The sequence below is a fragment of the Marmota flaviventris genome, chromosome 6 (assembly GCF_047511675.1).
Source record: "Marmota flaviventris isolate mMarFla1 chromosome 6, mMarFla1.hap1, whole genome shotgun sequence".
NCBI classification, from domain to species: Eukaryota; Metazoa; Chordata; class Mammalia; order Rodentia; family Sciuridae; genus Marmota; species Marmota flaviventris.
In genome coordinates, this window is record NC_092503.1 from 49,987,876 (window position 1) to 50,013,518 (window position 25,643).

The 25,643-nt window shown below is 39.3% G+C and overlaps 1 protein-coding gene across 1 annotated transcript; it reads right to left on the reverse strand.

Annotated features, from left to right (window-relative positions):
* Positions 1-5,835: 5,835 nt before the first annotated feature.
* Positions 5,836-11,973, reverse strand: Marcks (myristoylated alanine rich protein kinase C substrate). Its single transcript, XM_027928141.2, has 2 exons — positions 11,473-11,973; positions 5,836-9,662 (listed from the first exon to the last, which is right to left on the reverse strand). Exons 1-2 carry the CDS (start codon positions 11,572-11,574, stop codon positions 8,766-8,768), a joined length of 999 nt encoding a protein of 332 aa, XP_027783942.1. The 5' UTR covers positions 11,575-11,973; the 3' UTR covers positions 5,836-8,765.
* Between the last annotated feature and the right edge of the window lie 13,670 nt (positions 11,974-25,643).

Here is a 25,643-nt window from a genome sequence, read left to right on the forward strand (position 1 = left end):
AAATTAATTAAAAGCAAATGAAGTATGAAATAAAATATCAACTAGAAATCTGGTTTTGGGGGCTGGGGATGTGGCTCAAGTGGTAGCGCGCTCGCCTGGCATGCGTGCGGCCCGGGTTTGATCCTCAGCACCACATACAAAGAAAGATGTTGTGTCCGCCAAAAACTAAAAAAAAAGATAAAATATTAAAAAATTCTCTCTCTCTCTCTCTCTCTTAAAAAAAAAATCTGGTTTTTGGTTTAAAATTGTTTTTTGCTTTCCCCCCCTTGGCAGTACTGGGGATTGAATCCAGCGAGACTCTATTCCTGAGCTATAACTAACCCTTTTTTATTTTGAGACAAGATCTCACCGAATTACCCAAGCTGTCCTTGAACTTGTGATCTTCCTAACTAACCCTCCCTTGTCACTGGGATTACAGATGAAACATAACAGGCTTTGTTTTAGTATCTTTATCTAGAACATATTAATTAAAATGTATTGCAAATTATTTCAAGTATCTATCTAAGGTAGATTCAAGTTTTAGTTCAATGTTCAACCAAAAATGCACATTATAGCAGCTATGGAATGAGTAATAATAGCAAACATTCACTGAATAATTCCCAGATACCAGACACTAGACCTAGCATCTTTCTAGTGACCTCAGTAACAGGTACTACTTGGGTACCTATTTACTAGAAGTATTGGGTACTCTTTTTTGGAAGGGGTACTGGGGATTGAATTCAGGCAACCACTGAGCCACATCCCAGCCCTATTTTGTATTTTATTTAGAGACAGGGTCTCACTGAGTTGCTTAGCACCTCACTTTCGCTGACACTGGCTTTGACTTTGTGATTCTCCTGTCTCAGCCTCCCAAGCTACTGGGAATACATGCATGGGCCAGTGTGCCCAGCTTGGGTACTCTTTTTGTATCCAATTTTAAAAGCAATAGAGCTGAGGCTCAAGTGGATAGAGTGAAATATCTAATATTACAAAAGTTTGCATATGACAGAGCCAAGTCCCTTTGATTCCAGCACTTGAATATCTAATCTACTATTTCATTCTCATACCCTTTTTGGGAGAAAAAACATTACAAATACAAGGCTTAGGAATGAGACTTGCAGAGGGACAAAAAAAGAAAAAAAAAAGTTTATTTTGCCAATTTTCTTCTTTATTGTAGATCAGATGTCCATAATGGTTACTATTACAATTCTGTTATAAAAGATTAATCAGTGGTTAAAACAAAAACAAACAAACAAAAATTAAAAACATTCACACAAAGAATTTTAGAGAATCAACTTTTGGTTATAAATGTAACCAAATCTAAAATTTCATTCAACTACTGTCCTTTGTAATTTAAAAGTTATTCAGAAAATATGTTAATATTTTCCAAAGAGTTAATGCAGCCAGTGGGAAAAATCATAAAGTTGAAAATAGAGAAAATTTTTATTTTTAAAAATTCAAACATTAATAATGGAAAGCAAACATGCCTATTAACTCCCAATTTGTATAGATAACTTACAAATATACTTTGGGTAACAAAATTAGAGTTCAGGACAATAAGAGGTAGGAAGCTGGACCTGGTTGTGGCACACACCTATAATTCCAGTCACTCAGGAGGCTGAGTGAAGCAGGAGAATTACAATTTCAAGACCAATCTTAGTAATTTACAGACCCTGTCTAAAAATTGAAAAGGACTGGTAATGTAGCTCAGTGGTAGATGGTATGATTCCTGATCCACCCCCTCCATCCCCACCTTCCAAAAAAATAGGGACGAAGCATGCTTTTTGAAAAATTGATTCTATTAACAGTTTTCTTGATCTGAACAAAAAAAATCATTTCTAGACCATATGAAATATTTTTAGAGCATTATAGTATTTGGGTTCTTTTTGACAAAATAATACATACAAGGAATTTGATTTAAGTCCCCATTCCCCCTCCCTTTTTCTTTCCTTCTCCTGCTCTCTTTTCTTCTCTCGGTCTTTCTTTCACTCCTTTAATTATTTTTGATTGTTATGTACTGATATATGTTATATTTATGTGTACATATATACAGGTGAAATTCTTTTAGGTACATTTATATATGTATGTAACAAGCTATTGTTTGTTTCAAGACTACATGAAAAATTTAAATTTACAAGCTATCCACCAAAAACGTTTTAAAAACTAGCGTTATTATCCGAATTTTAAAAATTCCCAACTTCCTGGTAGTAACTTATGTTTATAAAACATCAGGTAGCATAAGAGAAAAGGACAGATATTCACTGTACTAGTTCAGTCCAATTAATGAACTAGATAATGCCTCAGAGACTAGATGAAAATGACACTGCTTGGATAATTGATTTTTCCAGTTAATAATTAATATTTTATATGACCTGACCAAGTCCATAAACTCCTTTTTCTTTATAATCTCGCCAGTTGCCCTCAATTCCTTTCAAATGCTATTTTATTTATTTATTTAAAGTTATTGATGGATCTTTATTTTATTTATTTGTATATGGTGCTGAGAATCGAACCCATTGCCTCATGCATGCCAGGCAAGTGTGCTACCACTGAGCCACAACCCCAGCCCTCAAATGCTATTTTAGACTATTGTTCATCTGATACTTGCAAACTTACTAAAAACGCTAAAATAAGTTGCTATAGTTGGTAATTTACTTAGAAGGAAATGTTATCCTATGAGCACTTAAATTCAACCTTCTTAAAATGTCTTTATACAAAAATGACAGTTAATTTTGCCATATAAGACTCTGGGCTCTATAACGAGTATCTTCCTTGAATCTTTTTTTTTATTTTATTTTTTTTAGTACAATTATTTTAAACATTGCCAATTTCTGTGACACTTACTTGATGATAGAAATTTTAATATTTTGATAGGTTAATTGGTATTGTTTGTTGACCAGCATGTTCTATTTAGAGTGCTGCTTTGCTATGTGCTAACACATAAGTCTTTGGTGGCAAGTGGTTGCTGGGTTTCCTCATGCCTATACATTCCAGACATTGTTCTCAGTACATGGAGTAAGATGTTATACTAATATATTTTGATGATATTTAACTATCATTATACTACAGTGTAGAGGTAGATTAATTTCATTAAAGTTGTCTGTAATGGAAGATATCTAGGCATAAAATCCCAACCAAAATTTAGAGATGTACCAACACTTATATGTGATCCTCCCAACACAAATAACAAAATCTGAGGATGCTGAAATTCCTAACATAAAAATGGAATAGTATTTGCATGTAACCTACATATATACTCCTATATATATTAAATCATCTATAAGTTACTTATAATGCCTAATACAGGATAGATCCTATGTAAATAGTTATTATACTGTATTGTTTAGGGAATGACAGCAAGAAAAAAGTCCATACATATTCCATACAGAAATAATTTTTTTCTGAGTATTTTAAATCTACAATTCGTTGGATCTGCAGATGCAGAACCTTTGAATACAAATGATCTATGGTTCTTAGTTGGCAGGTCAGTGATTCAAAACTTGCAGAATTAAAAGCCTTAAACCTTTCAGTTTCGACCATCATCTACATCTTTCTATGCCAGTTTCCAAGATCATCAATATAATCTTTGGGAATTGCTAAGAAAACAAATAATGAAAAATACCAGTTTCAAAAACAAAGTTAAGCCAGTAAAATAAGAAAGAAATTGTCTTTGGAGTCAAATTTGAAGACTCCTTGCAATTAAGTCTTATTCTTAACATCCTCGATTTTTTTGCCTCCTGCTAAATTGTCTTCAAAAGTCAACAAAGAATCTCTGAACAATAACTTTACATTCTACATATCCTTCCAAACAATTCCTGAAGCAGTATCTTTGTTTAGTTTCCACATGGGCAGTTTGGGGTGGTTGCATTTCCTTTTTGGAGCACTGAGCTGGAGGAAGGACATGTGAGGAAGAGGAGGGAAAGACTTATAGTCAAGAAAGTGTCATAACCTATTTAAAAAGTGTCAGTCACTGACCACAGAGAAAGCAAAATACTGAAAGAATGTGTAATGCTAAAGGTCTTGCCCCTCACTTAAATATGTTTTCCACACATTATTACATCATTACTAAGCATAATATAAACTCAAGGCAAACACTAATTCAGCTGTCTTGACATTATCTTTAAACTGAATCCTTCAGATTTAAATAGTTAACTATGAAAAATGATTTTACTTCTTTTTCCTCCTTGTATTTCTAAGGATATACCATACCACTCAGTTCTGTATTTTTCATTTAAAGCTCCAAGGAAACAAGATGATTATATAGAACACTCATATTTTGATAGAAGATGGTTGTTATGTTTGTGATGTGGAGTTAGAACCTTTAATTACACCCAATTATATAAAGTGTTACACGTTTTATTTTTGAACATTAAAATTCAAATCCCAACAAATGAGAATAAAAGGTGTTTTGTTCACATTTCTATTACAAGTTTATAAAGTATTGTACTTTTTTTCCCCCTAGGATGAAACACAATTTATATACCGCAATTGAGTTTTCCCCGAGAGCTTTCTTGAAAAGTTTACTCATAAATTCAAACTACTCAAATCGTAGTTGATGCTTCCAAGATTCAAAATATTCTTAGAAAATCTTAAAAGAAATCTTTACTATGAGCTGGGATTATAACTCAGTGGTAGAGCACTTGCCTAGCACATGTGAGGTACCGAGTTTGATCCTCAGTACCACATAAAAATAAAATAAAGGTATTGTGTCCATTTACAACTAAAAAAAATATTAAAAGAAAAAACATATTTACTACATAGAAAGTTTTTTTTTTTTTTTTCAAATGATGTCAAATCTTCATCTGTGAAGGAAAGGTCTGACTTCTAGAAAATCATTATCTCTATGTATTAGGCAGATCAAACTAGGAATGATTATGATTTCGTTTCCATGAAAGTCGTAATTATAAACAATAAAATGTATTTCCATGTGTGTCTTAGAAACAGGGATTTCAAAGTGCCTCTTTGGTTGAATATATTCTAGACAAAAAATTATCTCAATTTCACCTTGTCCTACATTTAACTTAAAAAAAAATACAAATATGTAGCCGTGACGTTTGTTTCTTATATGTAATTCATTTGTAATTGCTATATTACTAGAAAAAAAAAAGACAATCCCTTTAGTTTTGGTCAACTACAAACCTATTTAATACTTTTTTAAACATCAAAAACACAAAGAAAACCTTAACACAAATTTATTGAAATTCACACCTAGCCTTTTAAAGTATTTATTTCCATTTTCAGAATGGCATTCTTGGGCATAATTTAAAGGAGTGCTCAAATTATAATCTCAACAGGGACTGGGAGAGTTATGATGAAAAGCATTTTAAAATTCTGTTTGCTACACCTTGCTTTAAATACTTTCATATACCTGGGAAATGGAAAGGGAAAAAAAATGCTCAGTGTTCCCAGTGAATGATTAAAGGGAAGGCAGAGGCTAATAGTCTATTACTTAACTGATTTTTAAAGTTAAAACTTGGACTATATTAAATTACACTACCTTTCCACTTGCTATTCAAGAATCTTATCTAAATTAGGAGTTCGAAGAGCACCTTACCCTAAATCCTTAAGCTAAATTGCAAAGTTCTATTGTTTGTTTCTAATTCATATGATGAAAAAACATACATGAATTGCAGCATTTGTCAGTTATCAAGTTCTATAATTAAAATTGACCTATGGGCAAATAAATCATCTTCAATGTATAATAATTTTATATTCAAGTACAATATCAAAACATATCCTCTAAATCCTATCAGCTGAATAATAGTAAACCTTTTAATACCTAAAGTTTTAAACTTTTCTCTAAAAACTTATGTTTGAAAATAAGCTTTGTAAAAAATCCTATTTTAGCAGGCTTGATAATATCAACTGGTAAAACTTTATTTTACAAGCAATAGGAATTGGACCAAATGATTATTATAATCCAGAGGAAGTATTTTATAACCACAGCAAATGCCATTATACATACTGCCAATACAGATTTAATAGACAATACTGAACTGTACAAGAATTATTTATTTTTCCTTAATCTCAAAGCTATTTTTAGTAGTACAAAAAAGCCATTATTAACATTTTTCCATTAGAAAACAACATGATGTACAAAACTTTGGATGAAAAGATATGTCAAATTTCATTTAATAACTTGGAGGAAAATCCATCACTCCCTCAATACCACCCAAAGTGTATAGGCAGTGATTAAAATCAAAATAATGCATCTTAATAAATCCCAGCGGTTAAAAGAACAAAACTAGCAATTTATAATAGTTTTCTACACAGTATTTTTCACAACTCACTTTGGGAGTTATTTTTTTTTTTTAACTGAGCCCTACTACATGCCAGGCACTGTACTTGGCCAACTAGGTATTTGCAAAAAAGTTAGTTAAGGTGGGAAAGACCCATAAATCAGTCCTTTGGTTACCAGATTTGATTTTTAACTTACAAACATCCTCCAAGATCAAGAAATTCTAAAAATACACACCCTTCCAAATGTTACTTGACTTTATTAGTAGGGAGGGTGTTTAGTACAGAGAAGTCATGAACCATTATTTTTGACCCATTATTCCAATTAAAAGAGCATATCAAAAAGCTAATTTGTTATTTTCCTAGTAAGATTTTGGCATTCAGGTGTTACAATTGCAGTTCACTGGTTTTTCATGAACCCTACCATTGCAAGTTGCTCAAAAACAGCAAAACAGCTGCGCATGAACAATTATGCATTTTAAAAAGCAATGGTATTTGATAAATATTAAAATTAAATTCGATATAGCATCCAGTGAACAAAAATATCCAGTTATGGAGTGCTAAAGAGCAGAGAGGTAAACTAGGAAGGATTAATACATAAGAGTATTTATCATTTCTTTTGAGTAACAAGCTGCTAATATACTTTCATTAAAATAAAAAATGGTTGCAACTATGCTAAAGGCCCATAAACTGACAAGGTTGTCCATTTGACACCGTAACTTCATTACATAAGTCTGTTTTCTTAAGGTATAACATAATCTAAGCAATAATTTGGAAATTAGCCAACTGCTAAGCAATTACAATGGCAGGTAATACACCATCAACTTTTAAAACACATCTGGCCACTTTTCATGACCCATCTGTGGTTCAGATTCAATAGACTCTCACTCATTTTATAAAATTTAAGTTTCTGGACCTGTATGACAAGAAAATTATTTTATGAAATATTCTCATAAGACATTTTATAGTCTTAGGGTCACACCACTTTTGTTCTAAGTGACTTAATCTGACATGCTATATAGCTACAATAAAAAGTTATGTTCAATTTTTAAATGAAAACTAAATGCAGATAAGTGGTAACAGATTGAACATGGAATGTTATAAGATCTTCCTATATATGTAATCAGACACTGCTGATTATGGATTTCAGAGCTTGAAAAACTTCAGATTAAAAATCACAACCAAATTTACTCTTGATAGCATGCAAGATCTTTTTAAAAATTAACCTAAGACCTAGAAGTCTCAGTATTATCAGAACATAAAGAAACACAACAAATTTGTACATTTTATTCACATTTATTTTTCGCTTTTAGTGTGCTCACAGAAAATTAGAACACCTTAAGCAGGAGTTTAATAGCAATTTTTGTAAGCAAAGTTACATTCCATCTCTAAGTCAAATTGGTCAAAGCTTCTCCAGTATTTACAAAACATGATAGACAAGATGCTACACAAAACCATTGCATCTGAAGTTTTTTTTTTTCCTTTATTCTCAAAGACAACTGGAAAAGAAAGCATTGTCTGCTGTAATCAAAAACATACCACAGTATAAACAGTAACCATTCCACTTATCACAGCTTGGTTGAGTTTAAAATTTGTGATTAAAAGGTCCAAGATGACTGCAGTTTTACAAAAATGGGCAGGGTGAAAAGTTGCAAACTTCATGTGCTTCTGGATATCAAGATTTGTTTTTATACAATAGTCACAGTTAAAAACACCCTGCTGGTAATACATAATTACACTTTATTAAGGTCATAAACCAGCAATAAACAATAAAGCCTATACAACTTGTAGTTCTACTTAATCACTGACTGGTACAGCTAACATGAGATAAGTGAAAAGTTCCTATGGTTTAAATGAACTCCTAAGACTATGATCTTTTTTTAAAATCTGGGTATTGGTGTTTTTTTTTTTCTTTCCTTCTTACTCAAGACTTGTAGTGTTGTAAACCTGCCTCACAAAATACATCGTAATAACTTTTCTTTAAAAAAAAAAAAAAAAAAAAGACTAAGCCTCTACACCATCATTTCTAGTGGCACATTATCTTGGCAATGTTATGCACCACTTCATTTTCTTTATTGTGGCCCCTAATCACTTCATTTGATATCCCTTTTTGACCCACCCATCTCCTTCATATATGGGCATGTCCATAGATTGACAAAGAAAGTTTACATTTTTGAATAAAGATGCAAAGTATGCAAAAAACATTAATACTGATGCAAAAAAAAAAAAAAAAAAAAAAAAAGAAAAGAAAAGAAAAGAAAAAAAGAAGAAACAAGGCAGAGGAAGGTGTTTTAAGCTCTCCTCGACCAGTTGGAATGGTGGTAACAGAATGATTTGAGATGGGATCTGTGGGGAAAGGGGGAAAAAAATTTACTGCTAAAAAAAGTCAAAAAAAAAAAAGAAAAAAAAAAAAGGAAGACGAAAAGAAAAAACATCTTTAAAATCAATCCCTGGTTGTAGACAAGTTCTCCAAAACCAGTACCTGGCACCACTCCAACAAACAAACGGGGGAGAAAAGTTCTTCGATTATCTCATAACCTCTGGCCCTTTTACTCTGCCGCCTCTGTTGGGGGCGCTTCTGGACTGCACTCGGGCTGCGCCTCCTGTGATGGGGCTGCGCAGGCAGAAGAGGCGCAGGCGGCCGCGGGCTCCTCTGCGGAGGCCACCTCCTGCTCAGGGGGCGCGCCAGACCCCGCGGCGGAGGGCGCCTCACAGGCGGCGGCGCTGGCCCCGGCCTCCTCCACCTTCTCTGCGGCCTTGGGCTCCTCTGCGGTCTTGGGCTCCTCGCAGGCGGCTGGCTTCTCTGGCGCGACGGCGGCCTCCTCGGGCTTGGCCTCTTGCGGGTCGCCACCTGCCGCCCCCTCCTCGCCCGCGGCTGCCTCCTCGCTTGGCGCCACCGCCTGCTCCCCGGGGGCCGCCCCCGCCTCAGCGGCGGCAGCGGCGCCCCCGGCGGCCTCGTCCTTGCCGCCCTCCGCGGTGGCACTGGCAGCGCTCTCGGCCTCACCGCCCTCTCCCGCCTCCTTCTTGTTCTTCTTGAAGGAGAAGCCACTCAGCTTGAAAGACTTCTTGAAGGAAAAGCGCTTCTTTTTTTTTTTCGGGGTCTCGTTGCTGGGCGAGGGTGTGGCCCCGTCCTCGGCCTTGGGCGAAGACGTCGAGGAGGCGGCCGATGCAGCCTCCCCCTCGGCGGCCGTGGGCGAGCCTGGCTCTGCGACCTCGCCTTCGGCGGCGGCCTCCTTCTCCACAGGGCCGGCCCCGGGCTCGGGGGCGGCGGCGGCGGCGGGCTCATCTTTCTCGGCCGAGGCAGGGGACGCAGCCCCGCTCCCGGCGGCCGCGGGCTCCTCCTTGTCGGCGGCGGGAGCGCTGCCATTGGCCTGCAGCTCCTCCTTGGCGCCCGGCTCGGCGGCCGCGGGCGAAGCGTCCCCGTTTACTTTCACGTGGCCATTCTCCTGCGGGGCAGAGAAAGTGGGAGCGTCACAGATGCGGCCCGGGCAAACCGCTGTTCCTTCCCCCACCCCAGGGGCCAGAGAGACCAGATTCCCTAAGGCATCTCAGGGTCCAGAATCCCTAGGTCCCGCAGTTGTGGGGAGGAAGGGTTGGGGCCCAGCCAAGAGCCCCCTGGATGAACAAATGGGGTAGCGACGTTTGGGAAGCCCAAAAGGCACAGCAAGAGCCTCCACATCCAGTAGATGTCCTAAGGACCGAACCCGAAATGTGGAAGGCAATGGATAACTCTTCCAGCCCTTGCCTCACGGGCTTTGGAAAAGGAGCCAGTAATACTGGATACAGCAAATGCCCTTTGAAAGAAGGCACACAGCCCTAGCTGGTGGTCTGTGCCTAGGTCACACATCCGCTTTTCTCCCTAAACCCTAGAGGCCTCGTCAAAACACTGAGAATGCCCCGGGGGATCACAGCACTCCAGCCAGGAGCGCCCGCTCTGCGCACTTAAGGCACTGCATGCGCCCTTGGCCTTGAGACCGGCAGAGGGCGCTGCGCTTCCATCTCGCAGAGCTGGGCGCAGGCGAGCGAAGAGGGGCGGGGCCGCTTGGCCACCCCGCCCTGCCCAGCCGGGCCCTGCCCGCAGGCCAAGGCGCCCCCGAGCTGGGATCGTGCTACCCGAAGAGTCCGCAAACAAAGCTCAGGTGGCTTCCCAGCCTCTCGGTCGGGTTCAAACCCACAAGGATGGGGAAAACCCATTATTTCTGAGGTCTCGCTTGTGCTTCCAAAACCACCTTCGGCCCTGATTCGGCAAAGCCGGGGCAGTTCATTTTGCATTTTTAACGGGTTTTGAAGCAACTGGCAGAGTCTGTCTTACCCCAGTAGATTAGCCCAGGCGAAGCAACACGGTCTCCGCTCTAGGAAAAGAGGCGTGGTGGGTGCCCAGTGTTTGTGAAGCAGCCACCCATGGCCGACCTCTCGCGCCCACCCAACTGTGGCTAGCTGCTTGGGTTCGGGCAGCGCTGGGGCGGCCCCTCGCGGGTGGCCGAAGCGCCACGCACACGAACAACCCTAACCGAAACGCAAAAACCATCTGGAGAGCTTCTCAAAAGATCCGCCGAAGGTTCCCACCCCAGGGATTGCCTTTAGAAGTCAAATGGGTGTGTAATTCCACAGACAGCTACAAATAAGATTCAGACAGTGGGAAAGCCCTACCGAAATATACCGAAAGCCTTCTGTCCAGTTCAGCCAGCCACCTTTCCTAGAACCCAGGGCACACCGCTCGACATACAATAAGACATCCCTTGCCTTTTTGCCTTTTCCCAACGCCATCCCCATTTACGTTTCCCCCTTCTCTCTCTCTCTCTCTCTCTCTCTCTCACACACACACACACACACACACCCACACCACCAGTTCAGATATCTCGAAGGCGACCCAGTCTCAACAACAAACACGAAGGCTACCCAAAAACCATTGTGCCCCCAAATACAAATGCACCCTGGCTTAAGGGGGAACATCTAGCTAGTCACGTTCTGCCATTCTCCAAACCACGCCATTTTAGACGATTTATCACTCTTTTTCTCCCGTCTACTCAAGAATGCGCCAGGATTCTCCGGAACCACTTCTTTGGGGTAGGGGGTGGAGGTACCCCTCCATGAAAAATTGACAATTTAGGCTATCCTTTTCCATTCAACTTTCAGACTAGAATCCGGCCACGCTCTTCTTCACCGAATGCGCCCCGGGCGCGAACAGAAGGAAGGGAAGCTTCGAGACTAGAGAAAGACACCAAAGAAATGACCAGAACTACAGGTAGAATTTACCTGCCCATTCGCTTTGGAAGGCGAGGAGGCCACAGCCGCCTCCCCGGGCCTCTCCGCGGCGGCTTCTCCCTTCGCTGCGGTCTTGGAGAACTGGGCACCCATGCTGGCTTCTTCAACAAAGAAACTCAACAGATCCAAGAGGGGAAACAAAGAGCCTTGGGTTGGTGTAACGACGGGGCGAGCAGCAACAGCGGCGGCAGCAGCGGCAACGGCAGTGGCGGCACACACACCGGAGGGAGGGGGTGGGGTGGTGAGGACAGAACAGAACCGATTAAATACACTCCGATAAAAAAATTTTAGTCGAAGAGATCAAAAAGCAGCAGCGCAGGAGGGAGGGAAAAAGGTGGAAAAGTCGAGCACACAAAAAAAGGAGCCCAAGTGTAGTTTTTTTTTTTTAAAGAAGTAATAAAAAAAAAATCCCAGATTTGTAGCCGCACTGTAGACAAGAGGAAAATGGAGAAATCTCCCTGGTTGCTAATAAGATGCGGGGTCCAACGCCCAAGTGCACAGATGAATGGGCTCGCGGGCGCTGACGCGGCCCCCGCGCGCGCCGGCCAATCCGCGCGCCGCACACAAAGCAGGGGGCGGGGCCTGTGCGCCCAGCGAACAATGGAGCCGCGCTTTGCAAACGGTTTGAAAATCAGCTTCAGACAGAGAATTAATGTCCTCCAAATAAATAAATCAATTAAAAAATACATGCCTCTTGCCTCCCTCTGCTTGAAAATAATAATGCATCCCTTGATTGGCTTGCTTTGTTTGGAATTAATTAACGCGGGAGGGGGGTACTTGTGGATGGAGGCGGAGAAAGCGTTAACTTGACTCGCACTGACTCTTGTCGGTCTATATCCGTGTCTGTCTCTCTCCACTTGCTCCCCTCCCCCATCTTTCCCGTGTGTTTATGTATATGTATGTGTGTGCGAGTGTTAAAGACAATGGGTAGCGTTTGTGTGTTTGCAGCATGTTTTCCTTCTCCGCGTTCCATATGGGTTTCACAGATAGCGCTCAGGGTTTGTTTTTTTAACAGCAGCAATTGTTAAATCGTCCCACATTGAAAGGTATTTAAACCACGACTATCGAATTTCACCAAACGAGATCGCGAGTTGGAATTAGGTCTGTAGGCCAGATGTGGAAAATGCAAAAGCAGCAAAGAGCCGAAGCCACACACTCCCTTCCCTCTCCCACGTTGGCATGAAATAAAATATTTTGAGATTGGCCTTCGGAGCTCATCAAATTCGTCTCTCTGCCTATTCCCAATTCGTGATGGCTTTTCACCATATAAATTAAGGGACATTTACAGAAGATCGAAAATGCTTGTATTATGATCATTGTATGAAATGATACAATTAATTTTCCTCTGTGATGAGACACAGACTCTAGTAGACGAATCTATATTCACAGTTGGGATGCTGTTACTCGTGTCAGTATGGGTCGTTTTCAGCCTACTGCCAACATCAGAGGGACTCTCCTTTTTGAACGTGTGTGTGTGTGTGTGTGTGTGTGTACACGATAGCGAGTGTGCTCCTGAAAGGAATGGAGGCAGGCAGCAGCTATGAAATTCTAAACAACCGGATTACAATTCTAAGAAGAAATTGCCTGTATGTTGAGAGACCCTAAGAAAAACCTTTGGACGCTTCAAGTCTAACTTGAGAGAAAGGAAAAGCTTCATAATGGTACGAACAGGATACCTCCCTTGGCCTCTACACTCACCCAGTGCCACCAAAGTACCAGAGGCTATTAGTGTGTAAAAGACAAGGCATTGATTTAACGTATCTGGGCGATGGAGGTGGGGCTCTAGGATACAGCCTAATACGTATTCCTCTACCACCCACATTTTTACTCGGGAAAAAGCCAAACCATCTATTCTCGTTTACATTTAGTGATCCTGTAATGTGAATCATCTTTCCCTTATGGAAGTGAGAAGCAGTCGAGGGAATGGTTCATTTCTCTGGATGCTGGCTCTGAATTCTCAAACAGCTTTATTTTCTGCTCATTGTAGGGAAATAGGTCACACTCTGAGTGAAAAGGACAGTTGGTTCAAGCCAATAAGTCTTTGTTCAAGTGTTGCTTTAAAAAAAATAACCAAGCTGAACATCGTTAGGTGAAGCTTCATTTTCTCACTGTCTAGTTCCTTCAGGTGTATTATTCAATCACGAAGTCGTATTCCAAAGAACAGATGTAGAGACGTTTCCGTAGAAATGCATCTTGCCAACAAACGTGTTATCGTCACCCTTAAGGGAGCCTGCTGGCTTGGCCCAAGTCCCCAGCCGCCAGGATGGACGCGAATCCCGTGTATTAGCAGAGTTCCAACTTGAAAAGCCAACTGGGCTGATCCAACACCACCATCCAGGAGATTTCCAAATGCTCATTTAAGGTTGCTCATGCCCCCCCCCCCCCAACTACGCGAAACGTGCCCCTGCCTCTCCACACCCCCCTCTCCGTTTTAATTTGGGGTGATTGCTTGCTCGCTTTCGGATTTTCTCCCAGACGCGTCCTCAGTCCCCATTTGGGGGCTGCTTTTATTGCTCCTTTGTTACCAGGATGCCGAGTAGCTTTCCCCCCTTTTCTTTCTCGAATGCCTATTTGCCTGGTATCGGCTTGTCTCCCGGGCAACGGCCGGGGAAGATTTTGAGCCTGGGGCTGGGGGAGGGGGAAGAGGCGGAGCCGGCGCCGGGGATGGGGGCGGTGGGGAGAAGAGGAGGTGGCAGAGTGATGAAGGGGTAAAAGGGGCCGGGTGAGAGACTGGGGGACAGACTGCCAAGCAGATGGCCGCGCGAGGGGGCGGGGTCCGGGAGGGGCGAGAGGGGGGGCTTGGCCTCCCCGAGTGTCAGGGGTGCCAGCGAACCAATCAATTCCCTCAGCAGCCGGGGGTGGGGGACATGAAAGCAAGTGTAAACACACAGATTCACCAGCGGTCCCTTGTTTACAGTAGGAAAGATGATTTGCTTTCGATATGAAAGTGCATTTTCAGCGTAGTTGGAAAACCAATAGGTGCCAGCAACTGGCCTGGAGAAGTGGTGCGGGGGTGCTGCGGGAGAGCGCTAAGCGCCGGTCTCCTTCTCCCAACCTTTCTCAGAGCCAGGCCAGGATCTTCCGCAGATGAAGAAGGAGGTGGAGGCGGAGGCGGAGGCGGAGGCTGGGAGAGGGAAGGAGGGAAGGAGGGCTGAGAAATGGAAAGAGGTCGCTCTTCTTCTGAACTACATGCTGGCAGGGTAGGAACGCCAAGGAGACCTGAACCGGTAGGGAGTTGTATTACAGTACAAGAATCTCAGGAGTTTGGCGTCCTCACTTTCAGAGTTAAAGGTTTTAAGTAAATCGCCAAAGGCGTTTGTATAAATATGATTAAAGAACCCAAGAGGTCAGAGTATAAAATTGGCATCTGTAACCAACTCACTAGGAAGAAACAATCATTTATTCTTTAGTCTTACTCTCTCTTTACCCTTAACTAGAAGATTTCTAAGATGCCAATAATCTATATTTTTTTTTCTGGTAAAACAATTTATTTTTCTGTAAAATGCTACCACTTGAAAAGAATTCATAAAATCCTGAAGGCCTACTGTGTGCTGAACACTCCGATCTAGGGTTTTTCATACCAGCGAACAAGACAGAGGCAGTCCCTAGTCTCAGGGAGCTTACTCAACTAGACATAGATCATCTAGTTGAGATGAACTCTATCCTCTGGCTTCTTTTTCTCATTTACCAGATCAAGAAATAGGCCCAGGAAAGTTGCCAGATTTCACTGATGGTAGAGCGGGAAACAGAGCTCACCCTCATTTGGATGATTCCAGGTCCTGGCTCCTTCCACCACTACACTGTCCCCTATCTTTCCCTTGATAGCACAGATTTACTCCACAGGTCAGGCATTCATTCCTAAACTATTTATTAGTCTCCTGATAAGTGGCAGGAAGAGGGTTTAGTCATCAATTTATACCAGGAACTGATATGAACATGGTCTTTCCTCTTCAGCTTACATCATGTATTATTATTTCTTAAAAATTCTTAAAATGTGAAGAAAACGGTGGTCGGGGTGGGGGGAACCCTCATAGGAATACTTTCTAGATTCTAAATTAATTATGCCTTTTTCATCTGCAAGCATTCATGCAGCATTCATGCATTCACAATACATGGGATCCCACTGTGCTCCATCCTTCACCTTTTTTTAAAATTTGTATTTTTTAATTAAGTTTTTTATTTATATATGGCAGCGGAATGCATTACAATTCCTATTACTCCATCCTTCATTTTATTGTAGATTTTATATCACCTGACCTTCAACTCTACAGAAATTGATTAGCTTAAAGTAGTGGGAAGCAAAACAGACACCACCCCTCATGTTCAACAAATATTTATTGGACTCTTATCCTATGATAGGCAAGTGGGATTTAACAATGAACAAAACAGACAAGAAATCTTTATGGAGCATACATTCTAAGATGAAGAGAAAAACAAGTTAATAAATATAAGTAAATTATGTGAAATGTTAGAAGGCTATAAGTGTTGTGAGAGAATATCTCTGTCAGTCAGAAAACACCTCCCAGAGAAGAAAATACTTTGAACAGATTTTAAAAGATGAGGGAATTAATAAAGAGCATAGACTACTCAAATGCTTCTAACCTAGCAAGACAGGAAGGCAACAGAATTAACAAGATCACAAATAGAAATATGTTTATAGGTTATATGTGCTCTGAAAGAAAAAAAAACATGGTGTGCTATACAGTAGTATAATTTAATTAGGAGGGTTAAAGAAGGTCTTTTCAAAAGAGTGGCATTTAAGTAGAAACCTGGAGGATGTTAGGCCTTAGCAAAGCCTCTAAGGAAAGAAGAGTTTAATATGGGCATAGAGCACAAGAGATCAGTTTGGATGTATTTTGATGTGTCTGGAAAAGATACTAGTAGAAAATTCAAGTGCACAGATAATATGAGAATCTGGAATTTAAAAATGGTTTAAAGTATAAATATAGATTTGCAATCATTCCACATATAATTATTTTCAGAAGTCAGGCTGTAGGAACATGTAACTGTAGGGTCTAGAATTGCTCCATTAATTTCTATTTGAGGGGCAGGGGTTGGGGGTGGTACCAGGTATTGAACTCAGGGGTTCTCAACCATTGAGCCATATCCCCAGCCCTATTTTGTATTTTATTTAGAGACAGGGTCTCACTGAGTTGCTTAGTGCCTTGCTTTTGCTGAGGCTGGCTTTGAACTCATGATCTTCATGTCTCAGCCTCCCCAGCTGTTGGGATTACAGGCGTGCAGCACCCAACTCTTAAGCAGTAGACAGAAAACCAGAAGAGTGCAACAAAAGGAAAATCAGTGAAGACAATATTTTAAGGAGGACTGGTTAGTTTTGTCAAATGCTATCTCAAGTGGTCAAATAAAGACTGAAAAGTTTCCACAGGATGTTGCAGTACAGAAATTACTGGTTGCAGGCTACAAAGAAGTTTTAATAGTATGTCAAGAGTGGAAGTGTCTTTATGATTTAATTTGCTCTGGAGTAAATGAGGATAGTCTCCTCTTTATGAAGACTGATAGAGTAAAGGGTTTAGAGAGACAGAGCAGTAGCTAAAGAGGGCTAGTGCTATCTCATGTTTTTGTTGGTGGTGTTATTGTCTCAGATGGAAGATGTTAGAACAAGCATGACTGATTTGGAAATTAATACAGGAGATAGAAAAACACAGATGTAAGAGAGAAAAAGAATAGAGAATGGATTGAAGTCCCAGAGAAGGCAGGGGAAGTGGGGACATAGAGAACATGCTATGAGAAATTGGCTTTTGAAAGAGCTCCAACTCCTTTTTGGTAATGGGGGAAGAAGAGGATGGCTACTGATTTCCTACTCATCATTCCCATCTTACAGATTCAGAAATTGATATTCAAACACGTTAGAAAAGTAAAATTTAACAGGGTGTTAGTCATTGTCTGGCTTCTATACTTCCTTATTAGGAACCAAATGAGAGCTCAAATGATTGTAATAAGCAAAGAACCTTATATATGTAGGAGTTTTATTAATTTTTATAATTGGTTTTAGACAGATTTTTTGCTACTGTGACCAAAAGACCTGACAAGAACACTTTTAGAGGAGGAAAAGTTTATTTGGGGGCTCATGGTTTCAGAACTCTCTCAGTCTATATAGATGGCTGACTCCACTGCTCTGGGCTGGAGGGGAGGCCAAACATCATGACGGAAGGGTATGGTGGAGGAAAGCATCTGGGAACAAGGCACCAGGAAGCAGAGAGGGAGATCTACTCAACAAGGACAAAATATATATATCCTAGTGGCAAGCCCCCAGAGACCCATCTCCTCCAGCCACATCCTACCTGCCTAGAGTTACCATCCAGTTAATCCCTATCAGTAGATGAATGCACTGATTAGGTTTAGGCTATCATAATCAAATCACTTCACCTCTAAACCTTGCGTTGTTTCATACAAGAGATTTTGGGGGAACACCTTTTATCTAAATCATAACTGTATCAAAACTTAACTCACTTTAACTTTAAATTCCATTTTAGTGTACTTTAGCTATCCAGTAGCCCTCACCTAGGCAGATGCCTTCATAATTAGAAAACATCACAGTCATTGCTTATCTGATCTGAATAATCAAAGTCTAATACATCTATAATAAAAGTGAAGCTTCTGGAACATTGGATCTCTTCCAGGTATATAGGCAATCATTGCAAAACCACTACAAACTCAAGTATAGATTAGTCACTACTCTTCAGGCATACCAATTGAAATTAGCAAGATATTTTATATTTGAAAAGATGATCAAGGAGTAGGATACACTGTGGATTAGAGAAAGGTAAACAAACAAACAAAAAACAGGAAAATATGTAAAAAATTTTTTTTGCAAAAATTCTGAATCAAACCTTTTCTGCAGTAGCATTTCTCAAAATTGGTAATGCTTTCCTCAGGGACAGGCTTCAGATTTCTCATATAAGCTTTTGGGATAACTGGATGGAGAGGAGAGACAGGTGTAATTCCCCTCCTAACTTTGTTCTCAGAGATAACAGGTGGGAGAATAAAGAAAAGCAATCAAAGTTTTCACTAAAGGGATTAGGTACGTGGTCTTATAGAGTTGCCTCAGCTCTTTTCCCATTGTCTAATTATTATGTTCTTGACTGGCCAGCCATAAGTGAGAGAAGAAAATTCACAGGGAGAAATGCTGAGCCCAGCACAATGGCATATGAACCATGCAAAGGGTAATTTTTCATTGTTACTTTAAGATATAAATACTTTCTGATATTAAAAAGGAAATTAAATGTCTGACTAAATTGAGGTATTTGAACTATTCTGTGGCTCCAGAAATTGAAGTATAGAATTATATAAAACATTTTCTTTTATTCCAAATGATAATGCAATTTTTAAAAAGGATATATTAACCTTTGGGAGTTATTTGTGAAGTCAATAATGAGTTTTTCATAAGCTACTGCTAAGCCTGACCCTCAGCAAGGCTCCCTCCTGTTTGGTGGACTTTTCACGGCCCTCAGTACTGTGTTAGGCCTTGTGCTGCGATGACTGGGAAGGACACAGAATTTCATTTGCTCAGTAGCTGGGAACATGGCCCCAGGAATCAGAGAGAGAACTCCGCTCAACAAGGTCAAAATATATACCCTAATGGATATGTATACCCATTACTCCTCCACCAAAAAGCCCACAGATTAGACTTGATCAGGCATAAAAATAATTGAGTAGCAAAAAGAGAACTGTAGTTTTTATTTTATGATTTGTTACAATTCAGAGGACCTCATGGATCATCCTGTCCAGTTGTCCCCCCTCCCCTCCTTCAAACATCTTTCATATTATCTTTCTTCCCAGGAATTAAAAAAAAAAAACCTCCCTCCTCTCTCCAGAACACAAATATTCCCCAGGTGAAAAATGGACTTTCATCTCCCTAGCATCAAACCTGCCATGCCTAACTTCCAAGGCTCTTTATGATGTGTCCCTGTAATCTCTAGGCAGGTAACAAGTTTGGGTCACTGAGTGATAATTTATTAACCTCCTTTTTCTATAAATGTTTTAATTGTTCTCCTAGTCAAGCACTAGTGATTACAAATTTTTAGTATAGCTCCACTGAATAGAGAGAAGACTGAAGAACTTCTTCAAGACATTTCCTCATTTGAAACCATTTAGGAAGCCAGCTCCTCATCAGCTTCTCTATTTTCTTTTCTGAAAAAAAAAAAAAAAAAAAAAAAAAAAAAAGCAGATCTCATGGGGGTTGTGGACCATCTCCCTTTTTGCTGGAGAGCCGACTTTGAACTTCTCCCTGCCCTTTCATAGTCCTGCATGTTTGTCTGACTCAATCACAGCAACAGTTGCATCAGCATCATTTTGCATCAAAATGTCCCCTAAGAGGGGAGAGAAGAGACAGGGACAAATGGTAAGCAGAGCTTCCCTCCTGATTATGTTGACTTCATCAGACTATTTTTTCATGTTCCTAGCATTGCATTTTCCACCCTAACACTTAGTTTCCTTAGCTAGTCTCCTGTGCTTTTGTTTTTATTTTCCCCTGTGGTTTTAAATACCCTGAGTACTTTGAATGAACTCAAACTATATAGTGGCCATTAATTGAATAAAATAGGTAATATTTTTCTCTGCATCTAATTTTGTATTCTTTTCACCAGATGGTGAAAACAAAAACAAAAACTGAAACTTTTCATTTACAAAGTCCATATTTTTGCAATTGTTTTGAGAACATTTAATAATAAGTACAACAAAGAGTTGTTGTAGTTTAGACATTGTCCTTGCTTTTTGGAAGAAATGGCACTCTTCACTTTATCTTTTTTTTTTTTTTTTCACTAATATAGCTTAAAAAAAAAAAAAACCTCATTCAATTTGGCAGAAGAGACAGTAAAAAATTATTTGACAACATTTATGTAGATGTCTATTGTTTGTGCCATTTTAATTTAATTTTTTTTTATTAAGGACATGTCATTATTAAGTCTTTAATGAAACATATTAAGATGCAGTTTATCAGGGCATATGCCTGTAATCCCAGGCGCTGGAGAGGTGAAGGCAGGAGGACTGCAAGTTCAAGGCCAGCCTCAGCAATTTAGCAAAAGCTTGTCTCAAAAACAAAACAAAACAAAACAAAAACAGGCTGGTGATGTGGCCCAATACTTAAGCTCCTCTGGGTCAATCCCCAGTACCAAAAAAAGAAAAAAAAAATATGCAGTTTTTATCATTTCATGAATATATTTTTGTGTGTAATCCTTACAGGGAATATCTATGTATGAATGGCCCAAGAATATAAAGTTGGGATTATTGATTTCCATTGTCATTGCAACAGAATTCATGAAAGCAAACAACTATCTTTTGAAATTATCACTTTATCAGCATACCCATCAGACTAATGCTAATCTTCAGAGCACTTTGGTAAATATCCTCTTTGGGACTGGCCTTACAAGCCACATAAGAAACTGTCTCTGAGTCTCATATTTTTGTGGGACTCCCAAGCTTATTCATGTAATTAAATATAGTTTTTCTTTTATTAAAAAAACGAAAAAGAAAAAAAGAAAAAGAAACTCTGTCTCAATACTCTATAATTATATTTTATTATGATGGTTTTTATTACCGTATTACCTACTTGGATCTCTTTCTTTAATAATACTAAAAACTTCCAGGTACATTAAACATTTCAGTGTTCAATTTGCTTTCAAAATATAATTTTAGTTGGTTTCAGTGGCACATGCCTGCAATCCTAGCTACTCAGGAGGCTGAGGCAGGAAGATCACAAGTATGAGGCCAGCCAGCGCAGTTTAGTAAGACGTGGTCTCAAAATATAATGGCTGGGGGGTGTAGTTCAGAGGTACAGTTCTTGCCTAGCATTCTGGGCCCTGGGTTCAATCTTCATCACTGAAAAAAAAGAAAAAAATATATGTGTAATTTTATTCACTGTGCTTCTGCTGTTTCTAAAATTAATTCTTCTTCAGAAGATTTACTACTTTGGAGCAAAGCAGCTGCTGTATAATAGTCATTTGAAGTCATTGGTTCAGTTTCAGTTTGAAACATTTGATAGCTATGTTGTGACTTAGTTTTTCTAAGCCAAAGTTTCCCCCTTTGTGAAGTGTGGGTAAAATTTCTTGTGTTCTTTTGTTTATGGCACTATGGGTTGACCTCAGGGCCTCTGCATGGTAGGCAAGCCACTGAGCTCCACCCAAGCCCAGAAGTTCTTATCTTAAATGAGTTAAGATTTCATAGAAGAAAGATTTCTAAAGGTAAGCTGCTGTTTTTGTTTTGCTAGCCATGCTTGAAAGAAGTTCCTGGTTGAGATTTGAATTAAAATAGGCAGAAGACAAGATGATAAGATGAGATAAGACTCAGGGTAGCCCAGGCAGAATTTAGTAGGTCCTCAAATAAATGCTGCTTTTCTTTTCCAGTTTACCATTTTGGAATAAGGGGATGGGGGTGGATGTAAACCTCTGAATAGATTTTAAAGTCACAGTGATATAAAAGTAAATAACAACAGAGCTCTTATAAAGTACTCATTTGTAAAGTAAGGATTTGCAGTGAATTTTTTGACTTTTCCCTTGGGTAGAATTCTAAGAGAAATTCTTAGAAAAATTGACTAGGGATTATCAAAGGCCCTGGAAAACCTGTGGTAGAATTGTTGATTTCATGTGAATAGTTGTCTTTTTCTTCTGGTGAGGCAGTTTCTCTCTGGTGGAATTATATTTCTTAATTAATATCAATTATAATTAACTTTTAGACTTTTTACACGATTAAGCAAGTGCTATATCCTTATGTTTTGCTTTCCTTATAACTATCTTTTCTTAATCTATATTTTTCCTCAAATATTGTATAAACCCAAACTATTTAATCTCCTCCCTTGAACATCTTATTTGAGGCTTAGCTTGGAAAGCCAGCTGGGAAATATTAAGGATAAACAACAATTTGAAAAATTTGCATGTCATTTTTAAAATAACCTATTCTTACAGAAGAGGTAATGAGCTTTCTTAAGGTATTTGCTCTCATTTTTCCTAAGTGATAATTAAAAATCTTGTTAGCAGCCATCTATCAATAATTTGTTTACCCTGAATTTCTTTAGCCAATATTTTGATGTATATATGCAAATTTTATTTTTTGCAGGTTTGTTTTTCCTCAAATTTTGAATCAAATTGTTGAAAAAAGATAACATAACAATTGTAATCCCTATAATTATTATTCTCCTCATCAATATTAAAAGATTCAAAACATGAATATATCAGGAGGCAGGGCTCTGAATGTAATAACAGTTAACAAGAGTATTGGAATCAAGTGGGTGTGGTGGTGAACACCTGTAATCCTGTGACTCAGGAGGCTGAGGCAGGAGGATTGCAAGTTGAGGGAAGCTCAAGGTAAAATGAACAGAAGGACTGTGGTACAGCTCAGAGGTACAGTACATGTCTAGCCTGTTCAATCCCCAGTACTGAAAAAAGAAAAGGAAAAGAAAGGTAAGGTAAGGTTTTGGAGTCAAATAAACTTAGTTTTGAGTCTAGGTTCTGCTTTTTTTTTTTTTTTCTTGTAACTTGGGACTAGGTACCTCATCTTTTTTCTCATCTCAGAAATGGGCATAATAAGAGTATTCCTTTCAGAACTATTCTTTTAATTTGTTTTAATTAGTTACACATGACAGTACAATGATCTTGACATATCATACATTTGAATCAGATGGGACCTTTCAGAACTATTTTGAGAATTATCCTCAGGACTTCCCTATAAAGAAAGTTCTCGTTAAATGACAGCAAATCTGACTTCCACCCATATGGAAAGGGAAGGAGTGGGAGTACCAAATTCCTTTGGAATTTATGGATGATCAAATGTCCATATATTAGTGAAAACCATGTCTTCCAGCGACTTCACAGCTTCTAAACCATTTTTGGACTCACTGTTTCACTTTATAACACAGAAGGTAAGAGTATCATTTAATGATGGGATAGTACCTAGGGCCTAGATTGCACTGCTAATAAGTAGCGGAAAGTGATGCTTGGTAGCTGACTTTAAAAACATCCTTTACTTTAAGAAACAGGAATCTTAGAACTTCATAGAAGATCAGACATCAAATTCAAATCAAATTCTCAATATGTAAAATATCTAATTGCACATGATTTGGCTCAGGGTGTCCCTGCACCACCATATCATTTCCACAGTGGTAGGCCTTCTAGAGCCATTGCATCCTCCAGAAAAAGTTACATACTTTTAGATCATGCCAATATTGAATAACAGATTTCAAAGTTTATTTTGTATATATTTAAATGGGACTCATAAAGACACTCATAAAATTGTTCAGTGCTCCTGTATTAGGTGAACTTTTGTAAAAACTATAGTTATGGCCTAGTGCAGTTGTGCATGCCTATAATCCAGCTACTAGGAGGCAAAGGCAGGAAAATCACAAATTCCAGGTCAGTGTGGACAACTTAGTGAGACCCTGTCTTAAAATAAAACACAAAAAAGACTGGGGATGTAGCTCAATCAGTGTTCCGCTGGGTCCCTAGGCCTTTTCATTTTATTTTGAGACACAGTCTCCCTTAGTTGCTCAGATTGACCTCAAAACTTGTGATCCTCTCTTGCCTTAGCTTCTTGGAATTAACAGGTGTGTACTCTATCATGCCTGACTTAATAAACTCTCTCTCTTTTTAAATATCTTTTAGTTGTCAGTGGACCTTTATTTTATTTATTTATATGCAGTGCTGAGAATCGAACCCAGTGTCTCCACACATGCTAGGCAAGTGCTCTACCACGGAGCCACAACCCCAGCCCCCTAACTTAGTAAATTCTTATGGAGTTAAAACTTTTCAAATGCTATTTATGGTCAAAATGGATAATAATATTTATGTTGATGGAAATTTGGAATTTTATTTTCATTCTAATATTTTCTATAAAATCTTCACATAAGAGAAACCTTAGCAAAAAATTGAAAACGTTAATTTCAATGTTCACCTACAAAGCAAAGTTCTCCTTAAGTTTATATGTCATTAAAGATCAAGAAGCATAACTTCATTGTAATTAAACTTAGCATTTGCCTTACTCAGTGTAGATGCAAAACAGAGTTGTTTCATCGCTGTCAACACTTGACAAAATGATAGTTGTTTCTGTAATGATCAGTACAGTGTGACTCTGTTGTAGAGTATTTTGATGCCAGGACAAAAATCTGTGAATTTTAAAAAACAAATTTTGAAATAAGTAAAACCAGAGTTATTTAAGTAAAACTTAAACTTAGGGCAGTAAATGCGTAGACTCAAGTTTTTGATGCACCCAACTGCCATTTGCTCAGTGGCTCAACAAGAGGAAGCTCCAGGCCTTCTGTTTCTTAAATGCTACTCTCCCAGCCTTCCTGTTAAGGTTAGTAGGTATGTTACTAATTCCATTTCACAAAAAGAAATCTGAAAGATTTAGCAGCCTCGCATCTTTTTTTTTTTTTTTTTAAACCCTATTCTTATAAACAGTAGCTCAAGTGAAATGCTAGTTAATGCCTATTAGGACACATAAAATGTAATAATGAAAAAATGAAATTCATTTAAATGTTCATTGAGTCAAAAATAGATGTTGTAAATGTCTTTACTCAGCATTTTTTTTTTTTTTTTTTGCTGCTGTAACTAAAAGGACCCAACCAGAACAATTGTAGAGGAGAAAAAGTTTATTTGAGGGCTCATGGTTTCAGAGGGCTTAGTCCACAGAAGGCCAGCTCCATTCCTCTGGGCTCGAGATGAGGCAGAAAATCATGGCCCAAGAGTGTGGCAGAGGGAAGCAGCTCACATGGTGATCAGAAAGCAGAGAAAAAGAAAAACTCCACTTTCCAGGTACAAAATAGATATCCTATAGCCATACTCCCAATGAAACACTTCCTCCAGCCATACCTCACCTGCCTCCAGTTACCACTCAGTTAAGGCTATGATGCAATCATTTCTCCTCCAAACCTTGCATTGTCTCACACTTGAGCTTTTGGGGAACACCTCACATCCAAACCACAACAATAAGTGATGAGTACACAGTGGGTTCTAAATATGAATAATTTAGTAAAGGCACTGATTTAAAGGTTCAAAGATGAGGGGGTCCATGTGCATGATAAGGAGGCCCATTGAACTAGACAAGAACAAAATAAAACTAAGGCACAATTTCTCTTAACTCAGGAGGTCTCTGAACTTCCAGCACTTACGGAGGTAGTCAGTCATCAAGTGTTTGAGAACATCTAGCTGCCTTGG

What these genes read in the sequence shown, in the direction of transcription:
- Marcks (XM_027928141.2), bottom strand. Translation starts at nt 11,574, where the DNA reads ATGGGTGCCCAGTTCTCCAAGACCGCAGCGAAGGGAGAAGCCGCCGCG. An exon ending in CTTCCAAAGCGAATGGGCAG is followed by an intron (nt 9,663 to 11,472) that starts GTAAATTCTACC and finishes TCTGCCCCGCAG; the next exon opens with GAGAATGGCCACGTGAAAGT.